The sequence below is a fragment of the Talpa occidentalis genome, unplaced genomic scaffold (assembly GCF_014898055.3).
Source record: "Talpa occidentalis isolate TD23 unplaced genomic scaffold, MPIMG_talOcc4v2.1 talOcc4.4, whole genome shotgun sequence".
Taxonomy (NCBI): domain Eukaryota; kingdom Metazoa; phylum Chordata; class Mammalia; order Eulipotyphla; family Talpidae; genus Talpa; species Talpa occidentalis.
Genome location: NW_023604295.1, coordinates 51,455,704 through 51,481,712, shown reverse-complemented (window position 1 = coordinate 51,481,712; position 26,009 = coordinate 51,455,704). Strand labels below are relative to the sequence as shown.

Genomic DNA, 26,009 nt, shown 5'->3' with positions numbered 1-26,009 from the left:
TAAGGAATAATAATACACCTTTTCACTTACATAAGACTTCAACTGCAAAGTCCCTTACAGATAACCAATTTATGCAGCTGTACTGCTGAATAGTCCTGTCACTGCAACAAAGAAAGTGCTGAACCTATTAAAAATATAACTAAACTTCAAGAAGCTCTTGTGTTCTTACCATTTTATCCTCTAGGCAGTTGCAATGAACACTAGCAGCAAAATCCTTCCTTGTAGAGTCCTAACAAATCATCCTAAATTCCTACCTTTCAACATCAAGTCTATACTTATAACCAAAGGATTCAATCCACTATGGAGCTGGTACAGTACAAGAAGAATTTTTTGCTTGTTTTTAAAAGCTCCTAAGGGTTAAGAACCAAGATAAATGCTAGATATAATATTCTTTATAAAATCCAAACTCCATTTCCAAATCTCTCTAATGCTCCTGTGTGGGCCCTCTAGTAACTGGGACAAGGTGTTCACCGGTGGATTATGCCCAGTGCATTATTTATCTGGTACAGTTAGAATAAGCAGCAAGCACAGTTGCCTAGGGCCCTCAGGAAGGCCACATGTCTACAGGATATTTTTTAAGAAAGTGTAATTTAGGGGTGAAAACAGCTGGTGAAACTGCTCTGGATCTGAAAGCCGAGAAACTGCATCATTTTAGTATTCATTTACATTTAAAACATTTATTTTTGTTAGTGTTAAAAAGGTAGTCTGTGGAAAGCACACACCGTGTGACTCTGACTTTGCACATGCCATTGACATAATTCAAGTTTAAAATGGGGCTATCCGAGTCTTTCTTTGGATGCTACTGTAACGTAAGTGGTAAAAGATACGAAGTACTATTTTTTGAATGTTGCTTGAATTTAGAAATTTTCAAGTGAATTAGTATAAATAGATTTCCACATCCACTTACATTTCCTGAATTCATTTTATTGAATGTAAAACTGGGAAGGGAGGGCTATGAGGCAGAGAATTTAAAGTGAAGATCGCCCATCAATTAAGCTCAGAAGATCCTCTATAATTTGCATAACAAAACGAGAAAGAAAAAAAAATGAAATGTGCGGGAGAGAAGTGGGGAAGAGCTCGCAAATTCGCTTCACCTGGGAGGGCGAATCTCTACAAATCTCTCCGGTTACCGAAAAACGTCAGATGAAAACCGTTCTTCCATTTTCCACCAAAGCCGTAACGTACCCAAGACCCCAAAGTTCCTACACCTTTTTCATTTAGGGGCAAAACTGGGGGCAAAGGCAGTCAAGACAGGGGCATGCTAGGTAAGGATGCCCCTGTGGGAAGAGGGAGGAATGGAAGGCGGGGCTGCGGCGGGCCTCCAGGCTGGTCCCCTTTCCCCAGAGCTCCCGATAGGGATCCATCACCTTGGGACTCGACTTCCTTGTAAGTCGTTTCCAGCGACTTTGCCCCGTCCTCTTCCTTGAGGAGGACCTTTCCTGGGGCGCCAGCAGCATGGTCCAGGTTCAGGCCCGGACCTCGGCCACAGCTGCAACAGCCGCGCGTTGCCGAGGTTGCTTCCGGGTCTCCCTGGGAGTTGTAGTTCCATTGTCTGCAGGGAAGGCAGGTGTGATGTACCATGGAACCACTACTCCCAGGAGGCTTTGCGCAGGCAGAAGGCGTTAGCTCAGTTACCTAGGGCAACGGCAACAGTCTTGCAGCACCAGAGCGCACTTTAATATTACTTTTGTCTTTTCTGGCGCCCGACGATGACGCAATGCTCCCTGATTGGCTCCGCGTCAAAGGCGGAGGTTTAGGGTACCGGGAATTCTACAAACACGACACGTGGTAGCGGACAGTGAGGAGTTATAGGGGGGTCTTCAGGTCAAAAAAGTTGAGAGGTGTGCAGGTAAGTGCCCCCTTCCCTTATGGTGGAGGGCTGCAAAAAGTTGGGGAGCCGCGTCGCGCCCAGACTCTTCCTGATTGTTTTGAAGAACTCCCGCCATGTCTTACCTTCCCTTTTGTGGGTCACCAGGTGTATCTTGGCTTCTGTAGTATATGGTGTCCCCAAATTTGTGAGCTTCGCCATAGCTTTCAGAGAAAAGGACCTCATTTCAGCGGGTCTCTGCTCGAGGGTCAAGTTCTCTACCGGAAGTTTGTTTTTTCTGGACTGCCCAGAATACTAGGGAGGTTTGACTGTGAATGAATTTCGAATGAATGACTGTGCGCGGGGGTCCCTGGGGATGACCCATGGAATAAAGGTAAATCTGTCCTATTGATTGAGCCTAGGTTTCCCGGGGACAGATCCTTCTGGGATACATGGGTTCGATAGGTAGAGAAGAGACTTTGGAACGAGCTACATTGTAGTTGTACGACCTTAGCAACTAATTTAGATAACTTTCTATTTACTCTTCGGAACAATGAGGGCGATAGTACTTAAGTCATTGGGGTATTTTACTGATTAGAAAAAAAATCAATGTATACCTAGCATTCTGCCAGGAAACTTAGGCCAAAGTAGACTTGAGATAGATGAAAATAAGGTTAGAGAAGCTAGTGCCCTCACAATATTGCAGAGATCATAGAATCTGCACTTGAACCTTGTCACTTGAATGTCCCTCAGAAGGGTGATAGTTTAATAAATTGTGTTGTATCCAAACTACAATATCATGAAGTGGCTATTTTAAAAGGGCAAGTAGGCTCTATGTCTCTTCTTCAGGAAATATATACATTTTGTATTCCTGGGACAAAAACATTGCAGAAAATTGCATCATGTTTAAATGTATGTTTAAATGTTGAGTGAGTATGGAGATAGGTTGTAGAGGCTGAGAAGATGGATAGAGGCAGAGAAGGGAGATAAGGGAAAACAAGAACAGTAAGAACACTATAGTAAAATGAAAAATGTCTTTATAAAATTATGTCTTAACATTACAGTTAATAAGTAAACATTGCATGTGATTATGAACCAGATGGGACTGTTAATAGGCTGCTAGCCTATTAGAGTACAGCTTCAAAAGCCAGATACCTGGTCTTGCCACTTCCCAACTCTTGACTTTACTAGCCTCAGTTTCCTCATCTGTAAAATGCACAAAATAATAACATCTAACTTATGAGGTTGATTTAGTAATGCATATTAATAGTTACTATATAAAATGGCCAGTAATTTTTAGCTGATACTATTGTCTTTTTGATTTAAGATGACTGAAATTAATGTGTTAACTTTTACTGTGATTACTGACATATTTGGACATATTTTGTATTTCTATTTTTGATGTGTTTTTGGTTTCTTCCTCTTCTCGCCTCTTATTGTATTAACCAATTTTTCTTTATTCTCCCCCACTCCTCCATAACCTAAAGAGTGGATGGGGAAAAGAAAACTTCTTTTTTCTAGCTTTGGACAAAGTTTTATTTTTTTAAATGTTGATATCCAACTGAAGTACATTCTCTTTAATTTCTTCAGATTTCGTAGTATTTGTATTCGTCTTCTTAATACATAAAATCACACCATTTACCTTTCACAAAACATCTTCTGAAACACAGTCATTTGCTTTTTCTTGCTTACCATGACTAGATAGGGAGTCAAGAAAATTCAAACAGCAGAACGTGAATACACAGACTCAGAATTACACACTATGGAGAGAACCAAGTGTTATTTTTCTCTCCAGCTGACCTAGTGGATTCAGATACTAAACTGAAGATTGTGAATTTCATCTTAAAAGATAGGATTAAATTTTTATACATTGCATCACTGGAGAATCCATCTCTTCATCTAAGATTATGGTAACTACCAAGAATTTAGAATGACTGTCCTTGAATTGAAAGTGAAGAAGATTCTGTCTCCATTAAGGAAAGAGCGGGAAGAGGAGATATGAGAAAATGCTTTCAGGATTGAGTGGATGATTAATCACAATAGAGGCTTTTCTGCTAAAAGATAGAGGCTCCTAGAACATGTTCATTCTTTCCTTCCACAAGGATAGAACTGAGACGTTCCTGAGACAAAGATGAGTCTTGACAACCAAGAGTCTAGACTTCTAGGTCTACCTGCTTTTCCCTTCTTGAAGAATACTTCTATGTCCTTAGAGAATCTGATTTTGGTTATATTAAGAGAAACAGTGGGTTTCATTTTTTTGCTTTTATACAATTGTTAATTACATTTCCTATTCTAGGTTCTGTGCTCACACTGTATTACATTTGAATGTTCATGTAGCATCCTGTAGGGCAGAATGCACTAAATGGTCCATTTTCCTTTTTTGTTTCTCAGAGTAAATATGTGCTTTCTGATTTTGTTGTAGTTTCTCAGGTTGATTTGTTTGGGTCATCCTGAAGAAGGATCTGTGCCATATGTGGACAAGATCAAGCTGCAGGGTTGATCAAGCATGCCTATGAAGTGCATGCATGCCTATGAAGCCTTTAAGAAAATAGCAGGAGGCCATTCTTTGAGCCCTTCTTTGAGTTCCATTCTCTTGGAGTAGATTGAAGGGCTTGAGAACCAGTTCCTTGATATTCTACAATATATTTCAGAATAAGGAAGTTGTTCCACAGATTTCATATACAGTTTTGAAAAATTTAATTAGTGGTCATGGTATGCTGCAGGATGTTCTTAAAAAAAAAAAGATAGACTGCATCTTGTAGCATGTTTGATTTACTTTCACTTAAAAGATGTACTAAAAAGAGCATAGTAATAAAAAGGGCAAGAGACCTGGGTTCTGGACTAAGATTGAGATTAATCTTGCCTAAACTCAAATATGTTATTGTAAATGACAGAGGGCATTATGATGGTGATGAGGTGTTCTCAGGTTGGGGTCTGTGTTAAAATGGTGGGACTCTAAACTATTTTCAGCTTTGCTGAAGTCTAATGACAATTATACATTACTGGGATGTTATTTTTTTATTTTTTTTTTTAAAGATTTATTTATTTATTTATTTATTTATTTATACAAGCACTGGGTACAGTCAGAAGCACGGGAGGGTGAGAGAATTCACCAGAGCCAGAGCGGAGAGCAGAACAGGCAGACTGACGAAGTACACTGCTGAGGGGAGCAGCGGGCGGCAGGAGAGGTATGCGCGCCATGTGGGACCCTCCTCCGGTGGCCGGGGAGCAGCCAGGGATCGAACTGGCATCGCAGAGGCCGCGGGCAGCTTCGCAACCCAGTGCTCAACCGCTGCGCCACCTGGGAGGCCCCATTACTGGGATGTTAAACAGAGGTTTACTAAAATACTGTGTTTATTATTATACTTTGAATTGTGTTAACTCAGCATAGAAAAGCAGACTATCTCATGCTCTTCACACTCTTTGGTTGTCAATCTCTTATGTTACTAAACTGGAAAATTGAAAGTATAGGTTTGATGGAGAGAGATAAATATAAACATTGGTAGCATTTTAGAATCCTAAACTTTACTTTTCAAACATATTATTTAGTTTTATCTTGTGAAGGCTCTTCCTACTGTTACATGAACTTAATTTCAAAAATACATCTTGAGTATAAATTTCAGTGCTCTGCCAACTTTAAACAATTCAGATGAGACAGAATTTCTGGAGAAAGGGAAGGATCCAGCAAATTCCTATCTCTAACCCTTGTGAAATAGCTCTAGACAATACTGTTTCTTCCATTCGCAGGTGTGTGCGAGGGTAGGAGATGATTCAGTGATTGCAGTATTTAATACTTCTGGTCCATTGAATTTTCATTACTTCGTATTTATGTTTCAAGAAGTTAGTGTTCCATATTTGGTTTATTCTAGAATAGCAGTCATATTCAGTCAGAATAACAGAATATTTATTCTGAGAAACAAAAGAGAAAAATGGACCATTTAGTACATTCTGCCCTACAGGATGCTACATGAACATTTCAGATGTAATTAACTTTAAAGTTCATTTCTTATTTCTGTGTTCCCCCTTCTCCCTGCTTCAATTCCTAGAGCTTACTTAGATTGCAAAATGTGGCCTTTAATTTTGCTAAAAATGGTTTTAAAACTTATTAGTTTAAAAAAATATTTTTATCACTGGAAATAAGTATATGTGTAATATCTGATAAATCAACATGGAACATCCTTGTGTAAATAATGATTCTTGTATTATATTTCTAGAGTATATTCTTATTAGCTTATAATTGTATTTGTAAGTTTTTTGGTATAACCTTTTTTCTTTTAATGCATAATAACATTTTTTAAATAGTTTATTTTTTTAAAGCATAACTTCTTTACCTTAACAGTCTCCATTTCTGTGATTTCCAATAACTTAGTTTTATGTCTCTTATCTTTGCTAACTTGAAATAGTAAATAAAGCTATAGTCATAGAAAATTGATCAGACTTTCCTCAAACACTTAATTCATGTTTAACATGAAATATCTTATTGAACTGTGCAGAAAGTATTATTTCTAAAATTCCAAAACACTGTATGGACTATTTTATTTCAATATCATAATATATGACTCCCCCAGAAGGTAATATTCTCATTCTAGAATATTTTGGATTAATGATAGATGATGCTTATTTGTTTGGTAGCATCTTACACAATGGTGACTTTCAGAGTATGGTAGAGTATAAAACTTAAGAGGACAAGATCTAAGGTTGGAGTCTCTTACATAGTTGTAATAACTTATCTGCTAATAAAAGTGGACTGAACCCAAGTGACAAGAAGACCGAGCCCGGGGTAGTTCCAGCTGTAGATGTGCAATGAAGTATTTGTAAAATGTTGGTATATACAGTGACATTTTGTCAGTATCTGCCAGGCATGGTTACCAAGGTTTGTAGTGCACTTAGAAAGCAGGCCCAGGAATTGTTTCACTGAATGATGATTAACAGCATCCAACGAAGTAACTGATAGTGTTTCCTGATTTTTCCCCCTCTGTGTATCTTTGTAAGTTAGAAAGTATATCTTTATAGTCTTATTTAAACAAATATTTTTCCCTCTTAAATATAGAAGTAATGCTAACTTGTTTATGAATTGCATGTATACTCCAGGTGGTTTCTCACCTCTGTTTGGACACCGTACAAAAATAACTAGAAAATAATACCACCCCTCAGAGATGATGTTTACATTTTGGTGTATATCCTCCTATATATTTTAATAAACCCAGAATGCTGTTTGGGAACCTGTTTTCTTCATTTAAAATAATTAGGAAAATTTGCTGTGTTGCTTAATTTTCTCTGAAATTAAGGAGAGAGGATCAAATCAGGAATCGTTGTAACTTAAGCAGTGTAACTGTGGCTTTATGGTACTTTTTACATGGTTAGTCTTTACTTTTATCCTTCCTTTTGTTTTTCATCAGCTCTGACAAAAATTCCATGACTGAATGTAGATCTGATTGATGTCATCCTATCGCCCTGGGGTTGTGGGGAAGGCATCATATTCTCTCTTGTGTCTTTTCCCATTCCCCTGTTTCTGATATCTTAAAAAAAAACATAGACAGAAATTAATAATAAATGTGCTATCATTTTTTTAAATTGTTTGCTTTCTCTGTACAATGCATAGCCTTTAGAAGCCCCTTCTGAAATGAAACCCCTTCTGAATTAATGCGCTTCCTTTTTTTTTTTTTAATCAGGCCCTAGAGAAATCTCTTAATATGAAGCTGAATCTTACCAAAGTAGTTAATGGCTGTCGTCTAGGGAAAATAAAAAACCTGGGCAAAACTGGTGACGGCACCATGGATATTCCCGGCTGCCTTCTGTACACCAGGACTGGCTCTGCCCCACACCTCACCCATCACACACTGCATAATATCCACAGGGTTCCTGCCATGGTTCAGCTTACACTGTCATCACTGTAAGTAGTAGATTTGATCATTCAGTTATCAACTCTGGAACCTTAATAAAATACAGTAGAAAGAATTTTTGCTTATATATACAAAATTTGTAGATTTTTAGAATGAAATCAGAAGAGAAATATTAAATATTACACACCATCTGGCCCTAATCTGGAAGTCACAGGCTGCCAGAACTACATGTTAGAACTACTTTATTTTTTTTCCAAAGCAGTGATCCCCTTCTGCCTTCATTGCCATGTCCTCAGGGGTGACAGGGCAGAGAGTGCTCCAGGACAGCTAAACTTGGCATCTAGGGGGCAGTCTTCATGCACCAATGTTAGGGTTTCTTCGGCCTCTGCACAGGTGTTAGTATTAGTTGTTGCTAGTTCTGGAAATAGAACTAATAGAGTTAAGATTATTTTGTGTAATATGCATACTGACTTTATACTTAATTGAAAAAACTACTTATGATCAAATAACAGCATAATTGTGTTAATGATTTTAAAGGGGTAAGGGGAAGAAGAAAATCCATATATGCTGAAGCAGTTGATTTTTGTCAGTTTCTTCCTTTACAGAGTAACTTGCAATTGAAGACCTGTGCTCTAGCTAATAAACCCAGCTTAATGAGTTGGGATTCTTGAATTATGGTGTATTTTGTTGTTCAAGACTACATTTACTATCACGTAGCTTGTGAGTAGAAGAGGGCTTCAGTTGTTGTATAGAGTACTTGTAGAATGACTCATTATTATGTTTTTTTTTCTATTTTGCTTAACAGAGCAGAACATCATGAAGTCTTGGCAGAATATAAGGAGGGAGTTGGAAAGTTTATAGGTAAAAATTAAATAACTTATTTGTTATATAACTTAAACAGTATCAATTTGGAGTTTGGAGGTGCTGTTGATTTTGATCTTTCATTTATTCATTAATAAGTATTGAGCATTCAAAAAGTAGGCATGGGGGATTAGAAATTGAAGAGGAAACAGCTGTTGCCCTCATATAACACAGAGCCTGGGTAGAATGGAGATAAACAGGTCATTCTAGTGAAGTGTGGAGACTGCATTTGCAGGACTAGGAGATATATATGTACTGTGAGAGCCCAAAGTGGGGAGCACATAACCTGCTGTTGGGTACCTGTCCAAGGAGGTCAGACTAAAGAATGGATTCTTGGAAGAGAAGATGATACCATATCTGAGTCAAGGAAGAGTAGGAGTTAGCAAGGTCAGGATAGGGGTGCAGTGGTGGTGTTGACAGGTGTGGGCAGAGACTCCAAGCACAGAGCAATGACCCAGAGGTGAAAAACTGCAGGGAAGCATGCCTAAGAACCAGAGCTTTCTCATTGTTTTTGCACCTAGAGCAAAAGGCAGACGATGAAGAGTTCATATATTTGATATGTTAATATTATCTTTAGTTCCAGAAATATACAGATTTTATATGCAGATGTACATGTCCATTTATTTATAGGAAAAGCTTAGCAGTGACAGCTAGAGAGCCAATTCTAGACCACTTTCTGCTGAAGCTTTTTCCCAAAAGTAAGGCTCACTTGCATGAATGAAAATCCAGTTTCCATTGGTTAAGTCCTCTGCTTCTGAAGGAAACTGCACGAAGACTTGTTGGTTGTTAAAGGCCCTATATTTCAGTGGAGGAATTTATGTGATACCGTTTTCCTTTATCTAAGACCAATTTTAATAACCATCTTTAAAGCATACAAACATATAATTAAGTGACAATAGCTAATATAAAGCTCTCTAGAGTTAATTATAATAATTGAAATTGTTCAAAATAAAGTGGAAGACTGCAGAGGTTTTCTCTTTTAACATGCTTTTTTTTTGGTGTTTTTTCAGTGAAACCCTTTTTTTTTTCTTATGATAATATTGGCTAGCATATGAAATTTAAGCACATATGGTTAGCTAAACATCTTTTTGGATTTTAAAAAAATGATTATCTTTTTGATTGAAGAATCTAAAAAACTGTCTTCTTAAATCAATGAAACCTACTAGAAGTGAGGTCCATTTGCAGTATCTTACAGCTTCCCTGGATTCCCTGGGAACCCATGGTATGGATGGCCTTACTGTTAGTGAGATCACCTTTTAGCCATGTCACTTCATCTTTCTAGTAGCTCATTCCCTTTGAATGGTATCTAGAATGAACACAGTTGACACTAAATTCTTCTTTAAAACAAATCAAGTAGGGACAACGTATCATTCAACACTTTCATCATGGTTCATGCTTTAAGATATACCTTTTGTGGAAACTCATCATTAAACATGAACTTTTGCATTTAATTCTTTTAGATTTATAGGTTTTTAGTTTTTTCATTCATGTTGATATGCTTCCTTTAATTCTAAGATCAGGTAGGAGAAGTTTTCTGGGCTTAGAGTTGCTTTATCCTGTATACACATTATATACCTGCTCTCTGTTATAACACAATGTAATTATTAACTTAAGTGCTTTCAATTGTTCTTTTTTTATTTTATACAGGCATGCCAGAGTCACTGTTATACTGCTCCCTGCACGATCCAGTTAGCCCTTGTCCAACTGGTTATGTTACAAATAAGGTGTGTTCTTGGAAGGCCTCTAAGGCTGCAGCTTTGAACCAGGAAGTCAGCCTTCTCTATCCCTCAGATGCTGGTCTCTGCTGACTGGGATGCTGGCCCATTCTTGACCCCTTTATGCCTTCTCTTTATTTTTATGAATATAATGGGTTGGGTGGTTTATAGGTATGAGGGTAGTGCTGGCTGAGGATGGGGTTAAAGTAAGGAATGTATCCTCAGCTTCTCAGTTGTTGCAAAAAATTTTGGGGTGAAGAAGGGTTAAGTACATTCCCAAAAAAGAAATTGCAATGGTGGTAGAAAACAAGTCTTTTGCTGCCATGCTTTATTTTCAGTTTTAACAACCTCAGGAAGAGTGGAGAAAGTTGCTGATGAGTGTTATCACATGTATAACTATATATAGTAGAACCTCAATGTAATATTGCTTGCTTCTAGAACAGAATTTGAAAAAGCTGGGTTCACAGCCAAGAGAGCTTAACTAGTGAAGAATAATATCAAAAGGCCTTCATTAAAAGTTTTCACTTTTAAATAAAATGGGGAGACATGGCCTCATTTCATTGTCCCCAGGGACAACATTCTGACAGGGGTTCAGTGTATACTGCTATTTTACAAATGCAATTACTTTTCCGGCACACACTTTATTGATGTCAACTAAATCTGTTAATCTTACCTAAGATAACTTTTAAATTATTCTTCTGCCTTATACTCATTTTTATTTTATAATTTGAATTCAGGAGGAAATATTTTAACCTAATTTATCTATCCCATTTGTAAGGGAGAGAGCATTTATTTAAATAGTATTTTTTACTATTTATATTAGGACAGAATTCAAAAATGAGATGCAACCTCCCCATCTATTAAACAATATTGTGTGAGACCTTATATTCTGCTTTAGGGGCACAGATATGAACTGGGATGCTCTAGTAAGACAAATATACATTAGTGCGATAAAGACTTTTTCTATAAAAGAAATAAGCACACATTTATGTAAGAGCTTAAAAGAGTGAGTGATTTATTTTTATCCATGAAGATTTGCAAACTCATTAGATGATATATGAACTCCGTGTCTTGAAGGATGCATAATATTGTACCAGGCAAGGAAGTAGGGGAAGGGTGTTTTATTTGAAAATTAAAATGTTATTAAAGGCCTCCCTGGTGGCACAGGCGGTTGAGCACAGCGATGTGAAGCTGTCCGTAGCCTCTGCAGAGCTGGGGAGATACCCACATGGCACAGCAGACCTTTCCTGTTTTACCTGCTGCTCCCCTCAGCAGTGTTTTTCAGTCAGTCTGGCTGTTCTGTTTCCCGCTCTGTCTCTGGTGAATCCTCTTACCCTCCCGAAATCTAGCCTGTACCCCAGTTCTTATGCATGAGTAAATAAATCTTTAAAAAAAATAAAATAAAATGTGATTAAAGACTGAAGAATCCAAGTCTGTTGTATATTGAGGAACAGCAAGTGTGGTGAGGTAAGGGAGAATGGAAGACTGAACTAGAAAAGTAGAACAGAATTCTGAGGTGCCAGTACAGAAGCAGGCTTGTGCAGCCATTGAAGGATCTCTGAGCTGTGATGTTTCTAGAGAATTTGGAATATGGTACAAGAAACCTTCTATACCCACCATGTTTAGGATACTCAATTGCCACCATCTCTCCAGTTGCAAAGAGGAATTAAATTCTGTATTACTTTATCATTTTATCTTCTTTTTATTTGCATTTTACTCTTTCTGATTCCTCATTATCTTGCCAGTCTGTGTCGGTTTGGGGTGTTGGAGGACGAGTAGAAATGACTGTTGCCAAATTCATGGCAATTCAGCAAGCACTACAACCAGACTGGTTCCAGTGCCTGTCAGATGGAGAGGCATCTTGCTCGGAAGCAACTTCCATAAAAAGAGCCAGAAAGTCTGTTGACCGATCACTTCTATTCCTGGATCATTGTCTTCAGCTACAGGAAAAAGCTGAGGTAAGTCTGCACCACTTACTACTGCTCCTGTTTCTTAGAAACTCTCCATAATTGACATTCCCTAGTAGCACTTTTTCTCTTCCTCTGCCTAGTTCTCTGCACTTCACTTCTTGCTCTCTCTTGCTCTCCTAGTTTTCCTCCCTGAATTGTCAGGGTTGCTACTCTCTAGGTTCGGTCTTAGGCTCTTTTTCTATTCAACTCCCTGTATTCTTCCTGGAGCCTCTTCTTGGTTTAACTGTTGACTAATTCTAAAGTTGTATGTAATCAAGTTCACGCTGCTAAACTTCATAATTATATAAAAGGGCCTTAGCATGTTCTGTCACTAGACTATCCTTCATACGCACCTCAGATTCAGAGGTCACCAAATTCCTCAAACTCTTCCTTTCACTCTCCATCAATATTTTCTCAGCTCATGGCATCTGCTAAGTTCCTCAGCCCAGAAATCTGAGTCTTTCAAGATTGCTTTTACTTTATCATTGTTTAATTTTTTATGTTTATTTTCTTACATTGTTGTTAATTTTTGGACAGTATTTGATTTCTCCCCTCAGATATAGTCCTCCACGATAGCACCCAGAATCCTTCTCCACAGTCCCTTGTGCTCTTCCCTCCCCTGTTTTGACCCCTCACTTTTGCTCTCCCCTGCTGTATGCCTTGGATCTATGGTCAGCTTGCTTGTTTTGTCAAGACTATCTTTAATATACAATTTATTCACTCCTTTGATTCTATCTACCTAAATATATCTACAGTCTGTCCCCTTCTCATCCTTCTTACTAGCACCTTGAGGCATAATAACACCATCATCTTTCATATAGACAGTTACCATTCTGTTGTCTGTACTCCCTCTGGTCTCAATTCTATCTAATCCGTCTCTAGGCCTGCTATCAAAGAGATCTTTGGAAAGCACAAATATGAGTGTCCTGCCCACTTCCCTAAAAGAATTGAATGATTCTCCACTTCGGTTTTTCTGCAGCATGGGCAGCCTCCTGTGACCTGGCCTCTGTTCACTCCTCCAACCCAGTGCTGGTTGCTTTCTCTTGTTGCCAACACTGTGGCCCGTCTGAGTTACTTACAGTTCCCTGAGGTCTTATCTGATTTTATTTCTTCATGCCTGTACACAGACTTCTTTCTAAACTGTTTCTCCTTTTCTCATCTCCAGCCATTTTCCTTTTCTTGCTTTAAGATCCAGCTTATTTCATCCCATTCATCATTCTTGGACTCTATCCTTGACCCTTCCTGGAAGTTCTGTCCTCCCTTTGCCACCCCTTTAATTTGTATGTAGCTATAGAGTAGCCTCACTCTTTATGTACTTATCTTCGTGTGACCTCTTAAGCTTAATTTCTGTGTGTCGTTTTTCTGTCTTTATCACATAACAGAATGCCTGACACATCCTAAGCCCTCAGTATGTGCTGCTGATGGTCAGTTGTTATGGTGGAGTGCAGATGATGAAGCTGTAGTGGTAAATAAGGGATCCTGATAGCAGAGTTAATGAATTAGGGAAAGGTTGTGTTCATTAGGAGACAACAGAAGTGGGAGAACAGAAGACAGTCATCAGGTGGAGAGTTTCAGTGTCTGAGATCATTCACGTGGCACAATCCTGAGCATCAGTTAGTTCCCACTGTGGCAATGTGCTTTGAGTTGAGGAATATTGTTTTCTTTGCGTTTAGCGATAAAAATTTGGGTAGTATAGCTAATATACATGAAATAATTAGAAGAAACTTAGTTGTTATTCTGAATAGAATGCTTAGTAGCAATGTCGGCTTAGTATGGTAGCATTCCGAATTGTTAGTATTGCTTCTGGCAGTTGTTTTCAGCCAGTAATTATCCTAGTAGCATGAGTGATGTTTGGATACATAGAAAGGAGGATGGAGTGTGACAGAGCATGATTACAAGGATGGCCAGATGAGTTCCTCTTCTGTGTTATAATCAGTGCCATCATTTCACACAATTTCTGTGTATAGGTTGAATGTTGGGGCCTTTCTCTCTGTTCCCCTTGCTTACATTATCGTGTTGACAGAATGCCCTCCTTCACTCTTCAGTGTGTTCCATTTTGGACAATACAATATATGATCATACTTCTTTCACATATGAAAAGGAAGTTCCCAGATAGGGCTGTGCCATGTAAAGAGGCATGTCTGTATAACTGTTTGCTTTGTGTGTCTGCATACATCTTCCTTCTTATTCACTAGATCCTCTTGTTGATTCCCTTAAATTTTGAAGTTCCCTAAGGCTCTGTAGTTGGGTTCTGTTCTCCATATATTCCCTAGACCAGTGATAGCAAAGTTTCATATCTCCTCTTTACCCTATTTCCAGCCACTGCTTTCATCCTCATATCTCACCCAGATTATTCAAGTTGTTCCTTAGCCCACCTGTTAGCCATACTTACCCATAATTCATTCTCTACACAGCCGCCAAATGTTCTTTCTGGAGAAATAGTCTGATTGTAGCCTTCCTGCTTAAACTAAGAAATGAAATTGTCTCTTCACAACCTGTCAAGCTCCCTCCTCATTCCTGTCTTCTACCAGAGCCACTGTTCATTTGGGGTTTTCCTTGCAAACTTTATTTTTTGAGTTACATACATATGGTATCACATATATAGGAATACCTTTATGTAGTTTTAATTATAGGCGTGTGATTGTATTTTCAAGTATTTTCTTGGGAAACCAAACTATGAATATACCATGATTTATTTAAGTCTGCACTATTGATGGGTGTTTAGATTGTTTCCGTTGTTTTGTTATTCTAAAAATTTTTGTAAGTATGCCCTGGTGCATATGAATGAATTTATTTGTAGGAAAGTGTCTTAGAAATGGAACTTTAGGATATAAAGATAAAAGCATTGACATTTTGATAAGTGTTGTCTAGTTGCCCTCCCAAGAGGCTGAACTAATTGTACTTTCAAGTTATCGGTGTGTAAGTGCTGTTTCTCTAATACTTTCACCTCCACTGTGTTGTTATCTTTTTTAACTTGTTTCTCACTGTGATGGGCACAAATGGTATCTAATTGTTTTCAATTTGCATTTCCTTACTGGTGAGGTTTAGTTAGTTCTCCATGCGTGTACAGGGCAGTCACATTTATTTTTCTGAAGTTCTACTCACATATCTGCCTGGATTTCTATGGGGTTGTCATTTCCTTAGAGGATTTGTTGGAGTTTTTTCTGTGGTGTAGGCCTTTATCTGTTTCTCCAAAAAGTAAGATTTCTTTTGCTTTTGTTGATGGCATAGTCTACTAGTGAAGTTTTAATACTTAACAATGTTAGCTTTTCCTGTAAGCTAGGAAGGTCTTTCTTATCCCAAGATTATACAAATATTCAATATATTCTTCTAATATTTGTATAACTCTTTCTTTTTTATGTGTAGGTCTTAGTGCCATCTGAAATTTATTTTTGAGGATTGTAGCTATAAATGGATAGTCAATTGTCCTGGCCAGACAATTCCCCAGTTCTTAAGGTTATCTTTGAAGAGACTTGAATGTAGGCCTGGGCAGTTACTTAAACAAGTTAAAACCCATTCCTTTTTTGCCTGCTTAGTGTGCATTTAATGTAATCTCAGCTAATCTAAGCTAAAGCGTGACTACAAATATCAATTGCCTCAGTTTCTCCCCAGTCTTTTCTGTTTTTTTTTTTTTTTAATAATACAACTTTTTTTTAAAAAAAGATTTATTTATTTATACAAGCACTGGGTACAGTCAGAAGCGCGGGAGGGTGAGAGAATTCACCAGAGCCAGAGGGGAGAGCAGAGCAGGCAGACTGTCGAGGTACACTGCTGAGGGGAGCAGCGGGTGGCAGGAGAGGTCTGCGTGCCATGTGGGACCCTCGCCCAGCGGCCAGGGATCGAACCGGTGCTGCAGAGGCTGCAGGCAGCTTCTCAGCCCAGCACTCAACCGCTGCGCTACCAGGGGAGGCCCTCCCCAGTCTTTTCTTACCTGTTTGAGTGGCTTTCAAACTGTGTTCTTTGGAGCTCTTATTTTTCTTGGGGTGGAGGGAGTGCCATTCCCCTGAACCCTGCAACTGCAGCAATTCTGAGGTCTCTTCTGTCCACTGGGCATCCATGTAAGGTTCATTTTAACAGGCTTCTGCTACTGGAAATGGTTCAAAACAGCCTATTCTTTTGTTTCCCTCAGGGCCTACAGAAAAGTACCATCATTGGCGTGATTGAAGGTGGAGACGTGCTGGAGGAGAGGTTGAGATCAGCACGTCAGACAGCCATGAGGCCCGTAGGTGGCTTCCTTCTGGATGGCTTTCAAGGGGATCCAGCAACCCTGGAGACCAGACTGCACTTGCTGTCATCAGTCACGGAGGAGCTGCCAGAGGACAAACCAAGGCTAGTGTTCAGTTAGGATGCAGGCCAGGTCTCGTGGGCTACAGAGCAGGAGTGCTGAGGATAGTAGTGTGAGTGTGTCCTTTCTAGACTGAGGCCTTTCTGCTAAGGCTGACTATAGGGGGAGTTTCCCTCAAGGCCTTCCTGCCCTTGATTTCAGACAACAGGACAGAAGACAGTTGCCATGTGTTCCTCATTGTAAGTGAAAGCAAGTATTACACTGATTCCCCTCAATTTTGTAGCAAACACAATGCTTGTTCTTTCTCCCTTATGATGTGGTGCCTGGGGACAAGTATAAAGTCATGCGGAATTCTGGCCTTAATCAGGAAAGGTTGAAGACAAATCTGGGATGCCTTAAGGAATGAAGATGGGCTCCACTGATAAATCGGACTTTTAAGAAATTCTTGTATTTGAGACAAGTAGTGAGTGGTGTCATTTTTTTTTTTTTTTTTAAATCAAGGGAACTGGCAGCACTAGTAGGATTGTTTCTTTCCATAAAACCCAGATTCACAATGTGAGAGATGATCTGCAAGATTCAAAGCTACAAATTCCAAGTTTCTGAGTGTGGCTGACATCCTATTAGGCTACCCAATTCTTTCTTCTTTTATTTAAAAAAAGACTAGTCTTTTATACCACTTGATGTGAATATACTTACCTTTTCTTGCAGATATATTAACATGTTTAATTAAGAGGTGCTACTTTATAATTTAGGACTAGTGTGTAGTATTATGTCATTTTATTACTTTTTTAAAAATCCTAGTATAATTTACAACAGAGTATGTGAATCTTACATATAGCTCAGTGAATTCTGACACATGCATATGCTTGTGTAAACAGCAGCCAGGATGATATATTTCTATCATCCGAGCCAGCATCTGCCCCCACTTTTAACATAGTTCTCTCTGCTTATTTCTCCCCCTCCTGTGCTTATTTCTTTCTGGTGCAAACAACAATTCAGCACTAGTGTTTCTAATCATTTTTTGCACTTCTTTTAGGTAAGTGCTCACAGATGTTTGTTACTGGATTTGAAAGCTAGAATTGTTTTTCTTTCTATAAGTGTGTAGAAAGCCAGTTTCAGTTGGAATGGAGTCCTAAAACTGTAGTTAAAAAAAACAGCATAAATTTAAATGTTATGGTTGTTTAATATTACATAAGCCCTTTCTTTGACTTCTTTTAGATATCAGGAAGTTGATAAGTTTTTCTCTTCCAGTTCATAAAAAGGGATTGTGGATGGGTAGAAAAACAAGCATTAAAAAAACAGTACCAACTGGCCAACCCTGATTTAGTGAATCTCCCCATTTTGTGTCGGTGGCAAAACCTGGTTGAGTGTTAATAAAACTTTCAGGATGCTTTACCCATTACCTCTGAGAATACCATTTCATTCTACTGTGCAGACTTTTTTATTCATGTAGAAAATATAAAGGAATCCAACTACATTGTTAGATCCTATGGCCAGAGTTGAAATTTGGAGAACAAGAGTTGCTTTGCAAATAAACCTATGAGGAATACAGTAGATGAAACTGACTTTCCTGAACCAATTATTAAAAAAGAATTACAGCAAGATACAGCTAAGGCATGGAAAGTATTTGAAAGTGAAAAAAAATCACACAGCTTTGCACACTTAAAGGAATCTATTCTTTGGGTACATAGGCTGTATGGTTTAATATAAGACTAGTGTGAAAAAGAAATTAATTTTTTAGGAGTTTCTCTTTGGGGGCAGAAGCTACACTACACTTTTTCAAATATCTCTTTAGTCCTTAGAATGACTCTATGAGGTATGTATTACTACTTTTGTTTTTAAAATGAAACAACTGAAATTCAGAGAGGTTAAGAAACCTTCCTAAAGTTAACACAGCAAGTAAATAAAAGGGCAGAGCTAGGATTCAAATCCAGGTCCTTCTATCTCCAAAGCCCAATTTTCTTTCCGTCACACCTTATGATTTGCTATCTCACACACTAACTAACCATGACTGGATTTTCATTATTATTACTTTTATTAATAAGATCCTCTGGGAAGACTCTTAAGAACAGAAGACAGTGATTAGGAGGAGGATTTTAGTGTCTGAGATCATTCATGAGGCATTGTCTTTGTGTCACCGTTCTTGTTATTTTCACAGGCTCATCTGTGGAATTAGTCGGCCAGATGAAGTGCTTGAGTGTATTGAAAGAGGAGTGGACTTGTTTGAGAGTTTTTTCCCTTATCAAGTGACAGAGCGGGGATGTGCCCTAACTTTCAGCTTTGATTACCAGCCGAATCCTGAAGAGACATGTAGGTCTTTTGAACTTAATCACTGTGTTATCCTTGAGTTTCTTCTATTTCCTCTTAATTTTTGGCTTCAGTCACAAGTCAGAAATATGTGTATACTATAAAGCCAACCTTTTATAAAATGACATCTTTGTTTCTTATCTGTACGCCCTGGCATGTTGGCACACAAAAGTAGGTACTTAATACTATACATGTAGCTCATCAGTATTAGGAAGTGATTTTGTAGTGAGCAGAACCAAGAAAAACAAAACCTCTTCTATTAACAACCTGAAAAAAGAACATTCAAAAGTGAATAGTGATGAAAATCTTAGAAAAGAAAACCTTTGAACTGCTTGGTAAAAGTTAATTCGTTTTTCTACAAGAGAGTTCTTGTTTGCTTTTTGCAAACCCCATGCTATTAAAATACAGGGAGTTTCATTCCCTCTGATCCCAGCATTACTTTGGGTTTTTTTACACAATGAGATGTAAAAGCTGTTTTCTTCTATTATTTCTTTGAAGCACTGCCATTTTCTTTTATTGTTTAGTTATTCTGAACTCAGGAAAATCAGTTTCAGATTCTGACATTTAAAAGGCAGCAAGAAAGGAACTGGGATACAGACTTTGGACTGAGCGCTCTTGAAATTTCTCCCCAGTTTTTTCAGGAGAAAGTAGCATGCCTGTGTTCCTTCTGGGCCTCACGGGACTTTTCCTGCTGTCCTTTAACTCTTCCTCTGTCAACACCAACCTTAAATTCATGCAGAGGCAGAGACTTCTTTAGAGGTCCATTTTATTCCCCACAAGTGATTACAGTTTCATTCAGAAGATTCTACACTTTTATAAAGTAATTTAACCATTAATCTTAGTTGAATTATCTCTAGAGTTAAATCAGGTTGATGAAATTCTTACACATAGGTCAATTTTACTGTTCTGTAGGCAGACCATTATATAATGTGTATGTGTAGGCATACCATGGACACTTTATAAATGTTAATAGCTTCATTTACAAGCTTAATCATTTCCACCAGGACATAGTAACTGTAAGTCATTGAGTTCTCTGTAACAAACCAGGTTTTTTTTGGCCAGAGAATGCCACTTTTCTTTTTTTTTTTTTTTTTTAAAGATTTACCTATTTATTTATTTATACAAGCACTGGGTATAGTCAGAAGCGCGGGAGGGTGAGAGAATTCACCAGAGCCAGAGTGGGGAGCAGAGCAGGCAGAAGGACCGAAGTACACTGCTGAGGGGAGCAGCGGGTGGCAGGATGGGTCTGCGTGCCATGTGGGACCCTCCTCCGGTGGCCGGGGAGCTGCCGGGAATTGAACCGGCGCTGCAGAGACTGCGGGCAGCTTCGCAACCCAGTGCTCAACTGCTGCGCCACCGGGGAGGCCCAGAATGCCACTTTTCTTTATGATTATAAAACCTAAAATGGTCTGAACATTTTTTGAAGTTCAGTCATATTTAGGTGTGTGTTTGTATATGTAAATCAAAGACCTTTGCCAATTACAAAGCAAAATTTCCAAAGGCATAGATAACCTAATATAGGCAGCAATTCTACCTAGTTAGTGATAAGGATTTTCCAAACAGTTTATTATGCTTTCCCACATCAATATGCAAATGCATGGTGGCAAAATTTTAACAGCTGTATGCTCAGTGCCCCAGACACTTCTCTTTTTCTTTTGACCTGGACAGAATTACTTTCCTAGGACTGTGTGTCCATTCTCTGTGTGCCAACTCTGAGATTGTTATAACTTGTTCCCAGAAGTAGTTCTTATCTACTTGCCCCTTTTCATAGCTACTGGCTCTTTGTATAGCGATTGATGCTTCTCTTGCGGCTTCAGGAAGGTTCTTTCTTAAAGGGGAAGGTTCAAGGGAACAACTTGAATCCTTGTTTAATTCTGGATAATCTGCATTTCCTTGAGGTCCAGATTTTCTACAAGGAAGACATAAATTAAAACCATATTCCACTCTAATCTAATTGGAACATAAGCAGTTCTAAAGCACAGTTAATTTGTACATCATGATGAGACATTAACTCTAACACATGCTCATTCTCTCTCACATACATACACAAAAATATACACACACAACTGTTTTATAAAATTATTCTTTAATAGTAAGATATTCTTATGTACTGGTAACTATGGTTTGCTTAGGTATTGTCGAATCTCGAAGTTTTGATATTATCCACATTAGGTACATATTTCTTTTTTTTTTTTTTTCTTGTGTCATTTTCTCAGGTTAAATTCTCAAGAGTGAAATTAAAGGGTCAGAGAGCATGAAATAATAATTAACATTTCCCAATGGCCACTCTTTCTGATCTTCATTCAAGGCTTTTGTTGGTTTGTCCTTTAGTACTGCAACAAAATGGAACACAGGGAGAAATACAGTTTGTGGATCAAACAAAGAAAGTTAAAACAACTGATTACAACCAAGAAATGACATCATTTGAGATTAATCTGAAGGAAAAAAAGTAAGGAGATTTTTTAAAGTTTAGATTTTGACTTCTGATCTTTTAAAAAAGTTTATGTAACTATTCTCTTTTTGGTTGATAACTTCATAAAATATTTACAGTGGGATATTATTGGGGATTTTTTCAATTCAATTCTGGAAAAACTTTTCTGCAGATGGATTTGTATACTTTGTTTTGAAAGAAAACTAATACTAGATAACTATTTTTTAGAAAAGTTGTCAAACATTAAATGAAATCCATTGCTTGGTGTATTTTACTGTTTCTGATTGTTTTAATGACAACAAAACAAGGATTTTAAGATAAAAAATGATAAAGTTTTTAAAATTTAAGGAACTTAAGCAGGGTGTTTTTTGTATATAGATACTCATACATATAAATGTATCTAAATAAGTCTAAAATATATGCTTCTCTAAAGAATGAACTGTGTATTTTATAAATTTGCATTTGGCCAAAAGTGGTAATAATCAGTGAACCAGTGAGTGTTTTTGTGCTCGGGTGTTTTGATCTTCTATGACTGGACATTGTAGGGATTCAGACTGGTCTAACTAATGAATGGAGTTGAAAATTTGTCAGAGAATGTGACGGTCCTCGTTCTTAACTATACAGTTGCAAAGTAGATGAAGTTATCAGGCTTTTTATGCCCTCCCACTGTTAGCATCTATGACCAGCACCTGCAGTCGCACACCTGTAATTATGGACACCTGGGCCCAGAGAGCACAGGGCATGCACATATGTAAGTGAGGACACCTGTGCTCAGGGGCTTTAAGGGTGGCATCACTCTGAGGTGGGACTGCAGACGGGAGGAGACAGCCAGGAAAATGCTGAGAGAGATGGCTGGTCTGCCCCCTTATTAAGCAGCAAAGGCCTGTAAAAATCTACCGAAGGCTCCAAAGCTCCAAAATTATCTTGCTATCGGCAAGAACTGACAGTGAACCTACCTGGCCTGGGATGGTTGCAAAACAGTCTATAGGGGCTTCTTTTTTTTTTTTTAAGAGTGTTTTTTTTTTTTTTTTTAAAGATTTATTTATTTATTTATTTATACAAGCACTGGGTACATTCAGAAGCGCGGGAGGGTGAGAGAATTCACCAGAGCCAGAGCAGGGAGCAGAGCAGGCAGAAGGACCCAAGTACACTGCTGAGGGGAGCAGCGGGCAGCAGGAGAGGTCTGCGTGCCATCTGGGACCCTCCTCTGGTGGCCGAGGAACAGCCGGGGATCAAACCGGCTGCTGCAGAGGCTGCGGGCAGCTTCACAACCCAGCGCTCAACCGCTGCGCCACCGGGGAGGCCCTATAGGGGCTTCTTGATTGTAGATCTGAAATGGTGATGTTTACCATATTTAACTTCTTGAAAAGTTGCTAAAGTGATTCATTTCTTCTTTTTGAAATGGTAGGCTAATATAAATGGCTACTACTAAAATTCCTCTTACGTTTTAGATTTAGCTGGAAATTGCATATTTTGTATGATCAATACCTGATGTGAAGTTGGACGGTCTTGGAGTTCAGATCCTGACATTGTTCATACGTCAGTGACCTTGGCCGTTATTTAATTCCTTTTTTAAGCTGATGACAGGCAACACATATGTAGTGCTTAGTACATGCTCAGCAGTATTTAAGCCCTTTACTATATATATATATATTAACTCAATTCTTGCAACAACTCAGTAAAATAGGCCCTTTTATTACCCTCATTACAGTTGAGAAAACGAAGGCACACAGGGAGGATAGGGACTTGCTCAAGTGAGTATTGGAGCCAGGAATCAAATCTTGGCATTGTAGCTCCCTCTTAACCTCTTTAGCAATCTTCATCAGTAAAAAGACAATAAAAATGCCTATCTCCAAAGGTGGTTGCAGAGATAGAGTGAGACTGTGTTTGTAAAAGTGCTTTGTGCATTCAGAAAGCCAGCAAGAAAAAGGTTGCACCGTATCTTCTGATACTAGTTTTGGTGGCAAGTCAAAGAGAAGTGTCATTTACCGGAACACCATTTTCTGACGTTTTGTGTCTTTACAGTGTTACTAACAATGCTCCACATAAGGGACCTGAGCATATGACCTCTATGTAGCTCTCAGTCAAGGAGACTGTCATCAGACGACATCTCCTGAGTCACCCTGCTTTGTTAACTTTTGACCACAGTGCTATCACATTTGCCAGTGATGTTTTTGGCTATTGGTTACTGCACCAACAGAATAGATAGCTGAGGATGTGGATTTCTTGTGTTTACTTCTGGAAGGTTTTTGTGACTTCCTTTCTCAGGTACCAGGAAGACTTTGACCCAGTGGTGAAAGGGTGTTCCTGTTACTGCTGTAAGAATCACACTCGTGCATACATCCACCATCTGCTAGTGACCAAGGAGCTGTTGGCTGGGGTCCTGCTCATGATGCACAACTTTGAACACTACTTTGGATTTTTCCACTCCATCCGGGAAGCACTGAAAAATGACAGACTGGCAGAGCTGAAAGAGCTCATTCGCAGGCAAGCATCTTGAGATGCTTGAGATGAGACTGGCGGCTGCAAGTCTGACTGTCACATTGCACCTATACCACTGTTGCACTATGGGAAGAAGAGGTCACAAAGTGGTCTTAGCTTTAATCATTCATATTTGAGAATAAGATCTGTTCAAATCGGGAATATATGTACATGTGGCTGAAGAGATTTCCTCTTGGGACTTAAATGACCTGCATTGATCAGAAAGAATGAATCCTGATCTTTAATATTTCTGTGCTCTTTTAGTCAATAGAGATTCATTGAGTCAAAGACACTAGATGTGAAGTGACACCCTTGAAGTAAGGGTGATGAGATTCTTAGGGTTCACTAACTTGAACTGGAACCTGAAGGGAGATGAATTGATGAGTAGCATGGCTTCTCTGGACTTATGTTTGTTGACTGGAGAAGGAATCTGATTCAAGAGTTTATTGTAATCTTTATATCCTCAGGAGCTTCTTTCGGACACTTCTGCCTTCCAAGCTGCCCAAGCAGTGCAGTCAATCAGAAATGACTCTTGTGACTTCACCAGCATTGCATTCCTGGTGGAATATGGGGCTTACACTTTGCCCCTATGACCGGTTGGTCCAGGGCACACTCTTTTTTTACTTGGCCACATGGCCTATGCAGTTGCCGTTAGAAGCTGAAAGTTTGCCTAACTACTTTCCTCTAATCATAGAGATTCATTATGGTCTGCCTTTAACAGTTTAACCACATGATAACTGTAGCCCCAGCAATTGGGGAGATTCATTCATATTGCATTCACTTAGATGGAGCCCTGGCCTGGCAATCAGAGAATCAAATTTCAGTTCTACTCAGCTGTGACATGTAGGCAGATCATTTAACCTCTCCATCCTGTTTCCTCCTGCATGGGACATTCATGATGGATAGGACTAAATGAACTTCTGTGTTTCTATCTAGCTCTAATATTTGGGAAACATAGAGTTTTAGATGAGGGTCATAGCCTTACTTGTCCTTATTTATTGATCACTATTGGCTTGATGAAAAATGAAGCAATGTCAGGGATCAGACAACAGTAGTGGTACTTGAAAGCCTGAATAGGTTTGGTTTGTAGATTTTAAAGCAGTTGCTAAATTGGCAGCAGCAGATCTGGAGGGTGGAAGACTTTTCCAGATCATCTCTGATTCTATAAAATTTTTCTGCTCTAACCAATGGAATAACATTCATGTTGATGATGTGCTAGGTGATTTTTATTTTCTTGTGCTTTTCTATATTTGTCAGATTTTCTATACAAAATACAAATATATATACACATGTGTACAGTTTTTTTAAAAACAACAAAACCAAAAAGATGGCTTGTTTGTCACGTTTATGTCCCACTTTGCTGTTTGTTCATTTTAGTGGCCATCATTGAACATTGCTTGTAATTGTTATGTGGTTACTGTATTTTAATGTGTTGAGTGTCCATCTGATGGTTTTCTCTTATTAGTGGCTTAAGAAAGTGCATGAATTTTTGAATCTCCTGGACATTCTTATAATCTCTCCACCAATGGCAAGGGGTACTTATGGAAGACAGTTTCTATTCTCAAGGATCTGATTGTTTTGAAATATACTGGATTGGGCTTGTCCTGTGTTTATATTCCTGTTTAATGCCAAACCCACTGTTGAAGGGATAATAATAAAAATCCGAGAATACATATAAAATTGGTGGGTTTTATTTGTGTTTAAAACACTGAAAATTCTGCCTAATATTGTCCTTTTTTCCAGGTCTTATTAGAACATTTGAAAAATATTTCTTTCCTATAATGTAAGTTTGTTACAGTCAATATCCAATAAGCATTTTTAATTAAAAAAATACTGTTTTGCTTCCTCTAAGTAGTAGCAGGTCTATTAAACAATATTAAATTTCCATGGTACCAGAAATGTTCTAGAAATTTCTTACTGGAAAATTTCTTTTTCTGCATTTATCCATCAGCTGTCATTGTTTTAAGAGCACTCACGCTAAGTGCAGAATCCAAAAAGGAAATGTTATTCAGTAATACAGCTTTCTCTTTAAATTATATGATTTGGGGCCTTAAGGCGACGGTGACACATAATAAGAATAATAATAACCACAATCTGGAGCATTTTTTAATGGGCTGGGCCCCTTAATAAATGCTTCCCATTCATCTCACTGACCCTCAGAGCTTGCTGTGAGGTTTAAGAAATGTTTCAGAATAATCTTTTCTCCTATGCTAAGAACTGAGTTTCAGGAAGTTTGAGTATCCTGCTTGAGTGCCTCCCAGGAATTTCTGGAAGAGTGACTAGTTGCCTAAAGGTCTATCACAAGTCAGCTTCCACGTTAGACTTCAGAT

General features: G+C 38.5%; 2 protein-coding genes across 4 annotated transcripts in view; one reads left to right on the top strand and one right to left on the bottom strand.

Annotated features, from left to right (window-relative positions):
* CCDC191 (coiled-coil domain containing 191) overlaps positions 1-1,566 on the bottom strand; it is a 63,508-nt gene extending 61,942 nt beyond the window's left edge. The window contains exon 1 of one of the 2 annotated variants that reach the window (XM_054700592.1): positions 1,368-1,566. In XM_054700592.1, the coding sequence (XP_054556567.1) occupies positions 1,368-1,549 (182 nt within the window). In that variant the 5' untranslated portion in view covers positions 1,550-1,566. The remainder of the gene's footprint in view (positions 1-1,367) is intronic. The other variant, XM_037525521.2, reaches the window with a different exon arrangement.
* A 129-nt stretch (positions 1,567-1,695) lies between these two features.
* QTRT2 (queuine tRNA-ribosyltransferase accessory subunit 2) lies at positions 1,696-25,408 on the top strand. Of its 2 annotated transcripts, none has more exons than XM_037525513.2 (9): positions 1,696-1,849; positions 7,480-7,700; positions 8,456-8,511; positions 10,159-10,235; positions 11,972-12,184; positions 16,305-16,504; positions 18,619-18,770; positions 21,099-21,216; positions 23,467-25,408. In XM_037525513.2, exons 2-9 carry the CDS (start codon positions 7,501-7,503, stop codon positions 23,696-23,698), a joined length of 1,248 nt encoding a protein of 415 aa, XP_037381410.1. In that variant the 5' UTR covers positions 1,696-1,849; positions 7,480-7,500; the 3' UTR covers positions 23,699-25,408. The 2 variants fall into 2 exon arrangements, with proteins under 2 accessions (XP_037381410.1, XP_037381412.1); XM_037525515.2 differs by having other exon boundaries at positions 1,697-1,849; positions 23,444-23,479.
* Positions 25,409-26,009: the final 601 nt, after the last annotated feature.

Bases quoted from the DNA above. Each gene is read 5' to 3' on its own strand.
- QTRT2 (XM_037525513.2), top strand. From the start codon at position 7,501: ATGAAGCTGAATCTTACCAAAGTAGTTAATGGCTGTCGTCTAGGGAAA. The intron at 8,512-10,158 runs GTAAAAATTAAA...TATTTTATACAG, and splicing joins GGGAGTTGGAAAGTTTATAG to GCATGCCAGAGTCACTGTTA. The intron at 12,185-16,304 runs GTAAGTCTGCAC...TGTTTCCCTCAG, and splicing joins AGCTACAGGAAAAAGCTGAG to GGCCTACAGAAAAGTACCAT.